Source organism: Lathyrus oleraceus, chromosome 2 (genome assembly GCF_024323335.1).
Source record: "Lathyrus oleraceus cultivar Zhongwan6 chromosome 2, CAAS_Psat_ZW6_1.0, whole genome shotgun sequence".
In the NCBI taxonomy this organism is placed as follows: Eukaryota; Viridiplantae; Streptophyta; class Magnoliopsida; order Fabales; family Fabaceae; genus Lathyrus; species Lathyrus oleraceus.
In genome coordinates this window covers 434,441,297-434,454,241 of record NC_066580.1, presented here as the reverse complement: position 1 = coordinate 434,454,241, position 12,945 = coordinate 434,441,297, and the positions used below count along the sequence as shown (strand labels likewise).

Below are 12,945 nucleotides of genomic sequence, written 5' to 3'. Positions count from 1 at the left end.
GGAGGGAGATTGAAAAAATCTTGTCTGTAGTTGCATACTTCCTGGGTAGGGATCCGATGTGACCATGGTTTTCCTTGTTTGGATTGATTAGAGATGAATGATAGATAGTTAGATAAAAAGAAGAAAATGCAGCGATCTTACAAATATATTATTGGAATGTTAAGAACTTGGGTTCTTCCATGATTTTTTGTTTAGAATTTCTTTCAGGTATATAACAAAAGTGAATCCATGGCTGTAACTAGTCAGTATGATTCTAAAAATTGCTATGCTTGCATGGTAAATTTTTTTCAGTACCCACTCTCACCATTCAATACTTGTAGATAAATTTCAAGGACATAACTAGGACAGGAAGCGTACCTATGTTTATGGGTTCCATGTGAAACAATAATATTCATACCAATCATGCATCCTTTAGAAGGGATGCATGTGAAATGGCCCCTTAACAAGACACAAACAGGAGAGAAAAAATTGTGATATCAGGAAAATGCCTGAAAAATGGATGGATAAAACGTTCACCCTCAATAGCTTTTGTAAATTAATCATAGCTAAGTAGCTGCAGACTTAGTGCAGCGATTCTTGGATATCTTCCTTCTATCCTTAATAGCTCTTATGCCTTCCAATGTCTCCAAAACATCATTCATAGAAGGACGTTTTCTAGGGTCAGATTCAAGGCATTTAAGAATAAGCTTAGCTGTTTCTAACGCTGCCTTTGGTGAATATTGGCCCTCTAACCTACAATCCATTATGGTACTTATCAACTTTCTTTTATCCGGGAGAGAAGGCTTAATCCATTCAACCAGATTCTGCTGCTCTGAAGGCCTTTTTGAATCATGTGCTTGCAATCCTGTCAACATTTCAAGTAGCACAACACCAAATCCATAAACATCACTCTTCACATACAAATGACCTGCGGAATAATAATATCACACAACCCATATTAGACTATTTCCCATGGTCAATTCAAAAATCATCCATTTACTCTGTAAAGATATAAAAGTAGATGTAGTTATAATCACCTGTTGCAATGTATTCTGGGGCAGCATAACCATGTGTGCCCATGATCCTAGTAGTCACGTGTGAATCTCCCCCTGATGGTCCAAATATAGCCAATCCAAAATCTGAAATCTTTGCATTGTAATTCTGTAGAACACAAATGATTGATTGTCAAAATAATTACGGAATATACGAGATAATAAGATCAACATAAAAGAGAGAAACTAGCCAAAAAAAAACTAACCCCATCAAGAAGTATATTAGAAGCCTTAAAATCTCTGTATATGACTTGTTTTTCTGAAGAATGCAAGAAAGCCAAACCTCTGGCTGCGTCAATAGCTATTCTGAGACGGGTTTTCCAAGAAAATGGCTCTCTGTTAGTATTTCCTAACCAAAAAACAAAACAAAATTGAGTTTAAACTCAAATACATGACTATTAATTTTTTTTGCTTATTAACATTAATTGTCTCAAAGTTCATACTTCTAAATAGATGGTTCTCCAAGCTTCCCCTTGGCATAAACTCATACACAAGAAGAAATTCATCATCGTCCCTACAATAACCAAGTAGCTTAACCAAGTTGGGATGATAAATCCTTTCTAAAAAGTTGATTTCTGTCTGCATTATCATGCAAAAACACAAGAAACAATAAAGTCAGATAGCTGAATAGAGCAAAGAGTCCTCAATGAATTGAAACGAAAATGAAATTACCTGCCATTCTTGAACACCTTGCAAACTATCAGGTTTCATTTTCTTGATAGCCACCATCATTCCTGAACCAGCTTTGACAGGAGCGAGTGTTTCAGCGTTTAACCAACCTTTATACACTTTTCCAAAACCACCTTCCCCAAGCAAAGCATCTGATTTGAAACTCTTTGTTGCTATTTTCAAATCTCCATAGCTAAACACCTTCAAGTTTGATAGTTCTAGAAGTTTTCCACTTTCACTATTTCCCATCTCCCAAACTTTACTCTTATTACATGATGATGATGAATCTTTCTTAGCTCTCTCATTGCTCCATGAAGTGTGGAGGATGTTGAGGGATGCGAAACAAAGACCCATGTTACTATTTGTTAACCAATGTTGGATGAAGAACAATGAAACGTGGGAAACTAGTGTGAGTGTCGTTTGTTGTTTCAAGTTGACTGGTATTTATGTTTAAGGTTGCCGTGTTGGTTTCGCGTTTGTCAAACCGCAAAACACAATGACAATAATCATCAAACACGCTCTTGTCAACACGTCCTATTTAACACTATAAAAATATAAGTTGCTTGAGATATTTGAAGTTTTACAAATAAGTCCTTAAGATAAAACAAATTATATTTGTAGCACACGAGCCTCAATGTGGATGGTTCTGTTCAATCTAGTTAAAGATTTAGGTGTCTACCATACGATAAATCAAAGTTATATGTTCAACATTATTCAAATGCGATTGAAGGAATTTGTGTCGGAAAAAAAATAGAAATGTTTCTTAACTCTTAAAATAGGATGATACTATTACTACATAATGTACTAGGTTCTTTTATATAGCTTTTGAACAGTTAGAACTAAAGTTTACTTTTTTAGAAGAAAAAACAAACAAGTAGCATCCACGCGCATCGCTGTGTATATAAAAAAGTATGAGACATACAGTTTCTTGTCACAACTAAAATAACGAAGAAGTTTCGGCATTCATATGGGATGAGTCATTTTTCAACACTTCCTTCATGACTTTAATTGCCTGCATTCCGGCCAATTGGGAAAAAGATTTGAACTATCTTTGGTCAATTCAACTGTTGAATTTTTTTTATAAAAATAAGTATAGTAATGTGTCGCACATGTAAACAATACTTATAAATAAGGAAGTTAGTCCTTAATAAAAGTTACTTCAATTTTTTTTCCGGAAAGACGGTAATGATCTAAGAAATTATATTAAAACACAATTCCATATTGAAATATTATTTAAGTAATTGTAACATGTTAACACTGGGTGATAACTAATTACATCAAGGTCAAAAACATATCTAAGTAATAGAAGTGTGGTGTTTTTCGTTGCTGTAGCCGATTAACCTATTGCATTAACCAGTTATCACTGAAGGAGATTTAATTTTTATGTCAGATGTAACCTGTTAATCAAATGGTGTAACCGGTTACAATCCCGATTTTTGTACTTTTCTGTTATTTCACTTGATCATTTTGTTTCCCAATCATATTGTAGCTCATGTATAAATGTATAAGATGCATTCTCATCCTAGGTGTCTGCAATCATAACTTCTCACCCTCAATTCTCTCTCTCTCTCTCTCTCTCTCTCTCTCTCTCTCTCTCTCTCTCTCTCTCTCTCTCTCTCTCTCTCTCTCTCTCTCTCTCTCTCTCTCTCTCCACATCCAAAAGTTACTCTACAATTATTCACCAAACTTGTGGTATCTTGTTCCAATATTTGCCATCAAGAGCCTAGTTTTGATCCACAAGCACCTAGTGTGCAACATGACTTTTGTCTCCAATGAAAGAATCCCTGCAAACCTGTTAGAACAAGATTTGGTTCTGCATCCATACCTTGAGTTTTGATGATAACAATGTTTTATTTGTGTTAGAACAATTTTGGTACCATAATGGTTTGTTATTGTGTAGTTTTAACAACCAGTTCTGATTCTGAGTATATGATGTGCAACGCCATCAGTTTCTGAACAATGTGTTCCAATTCGCTTCTGCGCCATTTATAATAAGTTCTGAAAGAGGTTCAATGTTGCTGGTGTAATGATCTTTCTACTTCTGTGCTGATTCACTCCTGAGAAGCTTCTAAAGAGACAATATGTTGTTGTTGCTGCAACGTTCTCTCAGTTCGTGCTTCTGAACGTGACTCTGATCACCAAGCTACTAAAGAATGGCAAGCTTATGAAGTTGTGTTATATAGCTGAAGATTCTGAAGATCTCAAGGCAGACGATTGAGGTTATCAAGGTTCTGATTGTAGGTTCTAAAGACTCTGAAGATTATGAAGATACTGAAGATCTCAAGCCAGACTATCAGGGTTCTAACCAAAGATTCTGAAGTTTCTGAATCCAGCTCTATGTTTCTTCATTTCATGCTTCATCAACTTTCATCAGAAGCCAATGAACTTGAAGATAAGATCAAAGGGTACGTGATCAAATTATACATAGTACAAATCAAATATCATTTCCACTATCTGATTTCGTAGGCAAGGACATTACTATACATCACATCTGTCACTGATTTTATGGGCGAAAGACAGTACACAGTATCACTCCTTTCACCATCCAACAGTGGACAACCGCTCTATGAGCTTTTCCCATTTCTCCTCTAACATTCTTCTTCTTATTCTATATAAGTGAGACTTGGAGACTTGAAGAAAATGTCGGTGCTATAACAACTTGACAAGTCTGTTTCTTTGTAAAAAGCTATCATTCTTTATACACAGTTTTTCTTTAAGTAATTGTTTATCATTTGTGTAAAATCTGCTTGTATAGAAGCAACTTGTAACACACAAAATATCATTCAAACTATTTATTTAATTCCTTAAGGAGACTAGAGTATAGTCGGATCCTTGAGAAGACAAAGAAGGTTATTCTTTGTGAGTCCTTAAGGAGACTAGGGTATAGTCGGATCCTTGAGAAGAAAAAGAAGGTTATTCTTTGTAATTATTATAATCTGTTGATTATAGTGGATTAAGTCCTTGTGTATAAGGCAAAATCACATTGGCGGGTGGACTAGAGTAGCTTTGAGTTTCAAGCGAACCAGGATAAAAATACTTGTGTTTTTAACTCTTTGTTGTTAACTTTTAAGTGGTGTTCTTGAGTTGGTAAAAAGCTTTTGTTTTGTAAAACCCAATTCAAACCCCCATTTCTTGTATTTTTTACACATTCCATTGGCATCAGAGCTCCGATTCTGATTGTGATAAAATATTTATCAACATTTCACCGTGTTTAGTATCGATCCAGTTTGTGTGAGAAACAATGGCCGCTGCTAACGCTGTTAACATTGTTAACAATAATGAAAGAGATTACTACAATGCAAAACCATCAAAATTTGATGGTGAGAAATTTGATTATTGGAAAGATAGAATCAAAAGTTTCTTTCTTGGTTACGATGTTGATCTCTGGGATTTTGTAGTCGATGACTATGTTCACCCAGTTAATGCTGAAGGAAATAATATAGCAAGAAGTGCTATGACTGATCAACAAAAGAAAGATTTCAAAAATCACCATAAGGCCAGAACTATATTGCTAAATGCTATCTCTTATACTGAGTATGAGAAGATAACAAACATAGATTCTTCCGAATCCATATTTGACTCTCTGAGGATGACACATGAGGGGAATGCTCAAGTAAATGAGACAAATTCCTTGTCCTTAATCTATAAGTACGAGGCATTCAAAACAGAAGACGATGAAACAATTGAGACTATGTTCTCAAGGTTTCAGATGCTTGTTGCAGGAATGAAAGTTCTGGACAAATGATACTCTACAGTTGACCACGTCAAAAAGATTATCAGAAGTCTTCCTAAAAAATGGAAACATATGATAACTGCTTTGAAGCTGGCAAATGATCTCAACAGTATCAGTCTTGAAGAACTTGTTAGTTCTTTAAGAAGCCACAGGATTGAGCTCGAGGAAGATGAACCTCAGAAGCAAGGTAAATATGTTGCCTTAAAGTCTAAGCATGAGAAGACAAAAGCTTATCAATCTGAGGAAGAATCAGAAGGATCTGATGAAGACTCAGAAGATGATGATGAGTTGTCTCTAATTTCAAAGAGAGGCAACAAACTCTGGAAGCACAGGAACACTGGTCAATGGAAGTTCAGAGGAACCATAAGGACTGCTGGTCGTTTTGGTTCTTCATCTTGACTAAAGAAGCGAGGTTCTCAAAAAGAAGTTATCTGGTTTGAGTGCAAGGAGCCAGGCCACTACAAAAATGATTGTCCTAAGTTGAAAAAGGATAGAAGGCCTAAGAAGAATTTTTCTAAAGGCGAGAAGGGGCTGATGGCTACACCGGATGACTCAGAATCCGAAGAAGAAGATTCTGACGAAGAAAAACCCAACGTTGCATTGATGACAACTATAGATAATCCATAAGGTTCTGACAAACTAGAAGACAAGGTATTATCAGAATCAGAATCCGACTCCGATATTGAGGAGGTATTTTCTAACCTATCTCGTTCTGATCTTGAATCATGTCTCTCTAAAATGATGGAAAAGTACCAGAGTCTTCAGAGTAAATACAAGGAACTTAAATAAGTCAAAGTAGTTGCTTCTAAAACTCGCAGTGAGCTTGAGAAATATATTTCCTCTCTAAATGAAAAATTATTTTCTTTAGAAAGTAACAACCCTGCTTTGAAAAACAAAATTTCAAAATTAGAGGAGGAAATAGTCTCAGAAGCTCCTGGTACTGATTACGTTATTAGATATGAAAGAGCATTCCAGTATTTTCTAGCTAAAAGCATAGATATAAGCAAAAGGGATTCCTTGATCTATAGAGTTGGTAGAAATGGAAAGAAAGGTTTAAGTTGTACATAAATTATAAAACCTGACGAAAGTCAGAAGGTAAAACCAAAACCTCTCTATGTGCATTTCGTGCATGCTGGCACTGAGCTTGATATTTCTGCATGGACACAAAAACATACAAAGGGTAAGAACTCAGTTCTTAAACCTAAGTATCTGAAGGTAGAGAAAAACAAGAAAGGGGGGTTTGAATTGTTTTGGAAAATAAAAACTTTTTAAGATCTTAGACACACACAGAATAAAAAGGATTCAACACAGAATTTTATACTGGTTCGCTTGAAATTCAAAGCTACTCCAGTCCACCCGGCCAAGGTGATTTCGCCTTCAAAAAGGACTTAATCCACTAATATTGAAAGATTACACAAACAACCGTCTAAGATAAATAACCCCTTAGCCCTCTCAAGTATTCAGACTTCACAGAGTCACTTGAGGAAATATCTTGGTAATTATATGATTAGTAATGAATAGTGCTTCTAACAATAAGAAAATATTACAAAGTATAAGAGCAAGAAAAGTTCTCACGTAAGAGCAAAAGCTCGTGAGAGAGTGAAAGAAAGTAATGGAAGAATTGTATTCTCGTGTATCTCAGGTGTGTTTCTTGTGAAGCGTTCCATCCTTTTTATAGGAGAATGGGAGGACCGCTGGGTGATGTTAATGACAAAATCTTGGTCATTGAAGAATGATTAATTTCATTACTCTCCTTGTTCTTTCCAAAGCAGTAATGGGAGCGTCATAACTTCCTTCTAAAAATAGTTTCTTTCTATAAGAAATTTTCTTCAAGGTTAAGTTTTCTTGAATCAGCGAATCCTGTAGTTAGAGTCTTTATTTAGCAATATTCGTCTTCAGAGGATGCTTGTATCTGACTTCATCAGAGTTTCTCTTTATTTGACTTCTTCAGAGCGTATGTCTTTAGAGTCTGGATTCACTCTTCTCTTTTTGAGTTTTTGACTTCTAGCACCTGCGTTGGATCAGAGTCAGAGCCTTCTGGTCACGTTATCTTCTGAGTAGTATCTTAGTGCTTGATTCTGTATCTGATGATTGTCTATCTGATTGTTTTGATCAGAGTCCTGTACACTTCGAAAAATTTCGTTAGGGTACCATTTTTGTTTCATCCTTTGTTATCATCAAAATCTTAGAGATACATTGTAGAACTAAATTTGTTCTTACAATCTCCCCCTTTTTGATGATGACAAAACAAGTCAGAGTAATGATGAAACAGTACGTAATATCTCAGAACAGATAAAAGGAATGGACTCCCCCTGAGTTAGATCATTAGATTTAACAAAAGTTCTTACCAGACCTTCCTTGTGTGGAGTTGGTTTTGTGCCTTAACTATTATCCTGCATAACTTTAGTCGTCATAAGTTATTAATATTTATTAATGTTTGCAGTGCCTTGAGAGGTTTTAGATATGTTCTCATCAGAGCTGTTTTAGTTCTCCCCCTTTTTTGTCAGAATCAAAAAGACTTAGAAAAAAATAGGAAAGACATGGATATTCATATAACAGAGAAAAACAGGTACAGATAGGCAGCAATGAAAGCATAGATCAGAAGGCATAAAAACATCAGAAGAAAAAGAAACAAACAAAGAGCCTAAGTGCCTAAGGGTTTGGGGGAGGAGGCATCCTTTGGAGCAGCTGAGTCAACAGGTTCTGAATGTTGGTGTTGACGGAATCCTGGTGATCCAACCTAGCTCGTATCACTTGTTGTTCCTTTTGTAATTCCTCTAGAGTCTTTAAGACCAGAGGGGAAAAACCAGAGTTAGATTTCTCCCCCTGAGTCAAAGCATCAGCACTGGCCTTGGCAGCTTCCTCTACAACAACGCGTGCCACTTCTTCAGCTTCGGCTTTAGCTTGTGCCTCAGCCTCAGCAGCAGCCGCAACAGCAACAACTTCACCAACAACCTTTTCTTCATCTTCTCTGGTCCTCTGCTCTTCTTCCAGGCGAGCTTTCTCTTCTGCTTCCTTCCTGACCTTTTCTTCATCCTCTCTGGCCAAGCGAGCTTGGAGCCTTATATCAGCATCTCTGATGAAGTCGTTGTGGACTTGTTCAAAGAGGCCTTTCAGTTTGAAGGATTCAGAGGTTATCCATCTGATCACTCTGTTCCAGTGGATCCTTACTGTAAAGGGATCATCATTGATTCCAGAGTTGATAGACAGACACTTGATCTTCTCCACTGAAGACTCTGCAAAAACAATTATTGCTTCTTCTAAGATGGGGAAGGCAGTTTCTGGTTCAGAGTCAAAGGCGGGGGAGGATGGAGGGGTTTGATTGGTGTCATCTGGATTTTGAATGGGAATGATGGTGGCAACAGAGGTTGGTGGTGAGGGAATAACAGAGGGAGATGATGTTGTTTGTTCAGGTTGTGGATTTGGTTGAGGTTCAGATGAGGAGGGTATTGGTTGTTGAGGAGGTGGATTAGGTTGAGGTTCAGATGGTGAGGGTATTGGTTGTTCAGGAGGTGGATTAGATTGTCGTGCAGGTGGTGGTGTTTGTGGTTGGTCAGATGGAGGTGGATTTTGTTGTTCAGGGGGTGGAGAAGTGACTTCAGGTTCAGGTTCAATTTATGATGGTTGTTGAGAGGCCAGAGCACAAGCTTGAAGCTGAGCTAGAGTGGGGGATTGGGAGTCAGATGGTTCGTTGTCAGATGAAAGGATATAGTATAGTGGGGATGAAGGTGAGGATGCAGATGGTGAGGTAGTTTCGTTCAACATTTCTGCTTCAAAAACGGGTAGTGTGGTGGTTGTAAGGATGAATTTGAGAGATGGTGGGTTAGAGGTTCTGGTGGTTGAGAGGGGGTGTTTTAGATGATGTGTAGATGTGAGTGGTTTAGGGAAGAGAAGAAGCAATAGGATTAAGTTTTATAGAGCGGGAAAGAGGTATAGATTTACTTGGGGAGTCAGCCAGAGGGACTAGAGCTCTTGACCCAGAAGTTTCTCTCAGCTTTGCCTTCTTCGCCTTCTTGGACTTGCCAGACGGCTCCCGTTGTCTCTTCATTAAATTTGGTGGATGCTCTGGTAGCCAGTCCACCGAGAACTCAGAAATGTCCACCCCTTGATTTGCCAGATCCTGCAAGTAGTGAGCCACCACTTCTGGAGGGTCAATCTTGGAGAAGAGATAGAGTCCGTTGGGATTCTTCCTCTGATCCTTGAGTGCTTCCCAAGAAGTGTCTTGAGTAGGTTTGATTCTGACCTGCTCAATTACCCCCATACTCTTCAGATTCCGAGCATTCAGAGGTCTCCCAATGTCAACCGTGACATCCTCCATTAGATTTTGCCGGATCAGGTGATCCACCAACCCACTCTCGATCAGAACATCCGAGACGAGTCTTCCCAGAGGGATATAGGTTCTGGGCTTCATATTGTTTCTTGTATCTTTGACAGAGTCTTTGAGACACTTGAAAAGCAGCGCTGGCAGATTCAGTTTCAGCCCCTTGTGGATGCAGTAGATGATGCACTTCTGATATGTGTTGATGTAGTCAGAAGAGTTTGATGCATGACGGTGGTGAATGGTGCCCAGGATAATCTTCATCCAGACGTGGAGATTCTGATGAAGTTCTTTGTTCTTGGAGTGTTTGCCCTCAGCGTTCTGTTGAAAGATATTGGGGGCTATCTCATGGGACAAGTATTTTGCCCTAGGAGTGATGTTATAGATTCTTCTTCCTCCTGTCTTTTCCATATTCTGAAGGGAGGAAATTGATTTTTCAGTGATGACTATTCTAACTCCTAGAATGTGAGAGACGATATAGTGATCATCTGAGTCTGTGAAACGCCAGAATTCCTTCACCAGATATGTGTACACAGGGTCGTAGAGTCTCTGAAAATAGGTCTCCCACCCTTGCATTCTTAACTCTTCAGTTAGGTCTACGCCATTTCTCTTCATATTTTCAAAATCCACCAGCGATTCGCACAATACCTCAAGCTTCTCAAATGGTGTTGCTAGGTGGATGTGAGGTTCACGGTCAAGAATATGGGGTTCGCTGTAGATGGATGTTGAGACAACGCCAGTAGTTGCAGTTGATTGTTGAGTAAAAATGGATGTTTAATCCGTTGAATCCATTTGTTGTGAGTAGTTGTAGACAGATTGTTGTTGAGCATCCATGTAGAACAATGTTGAAGATGAAGGTTTGAAAGAAGAACTTGTTGAAGATGAAGAACCCTTGATGAAGATGATGATTAAGAACAGAGAGAGAGAGAGGGTTTGTGTAGGGCGTGAGTGTAAAGTGTGAGCTTGTGACGTGTGAAATGTATTTATACCTATATAGATGCATGCAAAACGACATCATTGGAAGTAGTTTAGATGTTAAAAATTAAATGAAGCACGTTATCCAAGTTTACATGCTTAGGGGAGAAATGATTACAACCCATGATGAAGGTCTAATCCCCAAATCAGCATACTACTCGAGGAGATTTCAAGAGTCTGTCTCTTGATTTCTGCTAGACAACTGTCTAGAAGATTCAAGGTTAGACGCATGATGCCCCACGTGTTAATTTATCTGATCTTCAGGAATCCAAAGGGTTAGGTCCTGAGGATTTCTGATTCAGATGACTTCTAACTGGTAGAAGCATCAGAGTCAGGTCCAGATACCAGATGATTAATTCAGAGTCTTATTTTTCTATTTCAGAGAAGCACATTTATTATGGACAAATTTGAATGTTTAAAATTTTCAAGATAAAAGAGAATCTTTCTTCGGCGAGGGGTTTAGTAAAGATGTCAGTCCATTGATGGTCTGTATCAATAAATTTTAAAGATATTACCCCTTTCTGAACATAGTCTCTAATGAAATGATGGTTTATTTCTATGTGCTTGGCTCTGGAATGCAGGATATGATTCTTACTTAAACAAGTGGCAGCAATATTATCACAGAAGATAGGAACGTTACTCTCAAAGATCAGAAGGTCTTCAAGTTGATTTTTCATCCAGAGCATCTGAGTAGTGCAAAGTGACGCTGATATATATTCTACTTCTACAGTGGACAGAGCTATGGTTGATTGTCTTTTGCTGGCCCATGATATAAGATTATTTCCCAAGAACTGACAGTTCCCATATGTACTTTTATGTTCCATTCTGTCTCCTGCATAATCTGCATCACAATAACCAGAGAGCATATACTCTGATGTTTTCTCATACATCAGGCCAAGGTTAGGGGTTCCTTTCAGATACCTGAGAATTCTTTTAACAGCTGTTAAATGAGATTCCCTAGGATCTGATTGAAATCTGGCACAGAGACATACACTAAACAAAATATCAGGGCGAGTAGCCGTTAGATAGAGAAGAGAGCCTATCATACCATGATAGAGCTTCTGACAAACCTTTTTGCTAGTTTCTTCCTTCTCCAGAATGCGGGTTGGATGCATTGGTGTCTTAGCAGGTTTGTATTCAGCCATTTCGAATTTCTTCAGAATGTCTTTTATGTACTTACTTTGGTATACGTAGGTAGCTTCTGAAGCTTGATTGATTTGAATTCCCGGAAAGAATTTTAGTTCTTGCATTAAGCTCATTTCAAATTCTGTGTGCATTAGCTCAGAGAATTCTTGACATACAGAGGGGTTAGCTGAACCAAAAATAATGTCATCAACATATATTTGGCATATCATGAGATCATTTCTAATGTTTTTACAGAAGAGTGTAGAGTCAACCTTTCCTCTAATGAAGTCATGTTCCAGAAGAAAATTACTTAATCCTTCATATCAAGCTCTAGGAGCTTGTTTTAGCCCATATAATGATTTCTTTAGTTTAAAAACGTGTTCTGGACATTTAGTGTTTTCAAATCCTAGAGGTTGATTGGCGCATATACTTCTTCTGATATATAACCATTAAGGAATGCGCTCTTAACATCCATCTGATATAGTTTGATGGAATGATTTACAGCAAATGAAACAAGTAAGCGAATAGATTCTAACCTGGCGACTGAGGCAAAGGTTTCATTGTAGTCAATGCCTTCTTGTTGACTGTAACTATGTGCCACTAGTCGTGCTTTGTTTCTGACTACTTCTCCCTTTTCGTTCAGTTTGTTTCTAAACACCCACCTGGTTCCAATAATGTGAGTTCCTTTAGGCTTTGGGACGAGATCACAGACGTCATTCTTTGAGAATTGATCTAGCTCTTCTTTCATAGCCAGAACCCAATCATTGTCTTGAAGTGCCTCATCACAGGAAGTAGGTTCGATTAGAGATACTAATCCTAGAGGAGTTTCTTCAGATACTTTGAATGTTGACCTAGTTCTGACAAGTTCATCCTTGTTTCCCATAATCAAATCTTCAGAGATGTTGGGGCGAGTTCTTGATCTTTTCTGGATAGTCGAGGCTTCAATTGCATCTGGACTTTGTTTATCAGATACTTCTGGTGCTTTAGTCTTTTTGTCAGAGTCGGCAAGAGTGATCTTCAAATCTTCATATTTCTCAACTAGCTTTGACTTTTCAGGGTCAAGCTTATCATCAAATCTAACACGTATTGATTCT

General features: G+C 37.9%; 1 protein-coding gene and 1 pseudogene across 1 annotated transcript; both read right to left on the bottom strand.

The window, feature by feature from the left end:
• Positions 1–255: 255 nt before the first annotated feature.
• LOC127120015 (probable serine/threonine-protein kinase CST) lies at positions 256–2,124 on the bottom strand (annotated as a pseudogene).
• Positions 2,125–5,891: 3,767 nt separating this feature from the next.
• Positions 5,892–9,751, bottom strand: LOC127123570 (eukaryotic translation initiation factor 4 gamma-like). The gene is made up of 3 exons (XM_051053779.1): positions 9,376–9,751; positions 8,241–9,029; positions 5,892–6,166 (listed from the first exon to the last, which is right to left on the bottom strand). The coding sequence occupies exons 1-3, from the start codon at positions 9,749–9,751 to the stop codon at positions 5,892–5,894; spliced, it is 1,440 nt and encodes a 479-aa protein (XP_050909736.1).
• Positions 9,752–12,945: the final 3,194 nt, after the last annotated feature.

Coding starts and splice junctions, on each gene's coding strand:
- LOC127123570 (XM_051053779.1), bottom strand. CDS start 9,751: ATGGAGGATGTCACGGTTGACATTGGGAGACCTCTGAATGCTCGGAAT. Junction 9,030..9,375: donor CCCTCTGGCTGACTCCCCAA/GTAAATCTATAC, acceptor CTGAACCTGAAG/TCACTTCTCCACCCCCTGAA. Junction 6,167..8,240: donor GGGGGAGAAATCTAACTCTG/GTTTTTCCCCTC, acceptor CCATCATTTTAG/AGAGACATGATTCAAGATCA.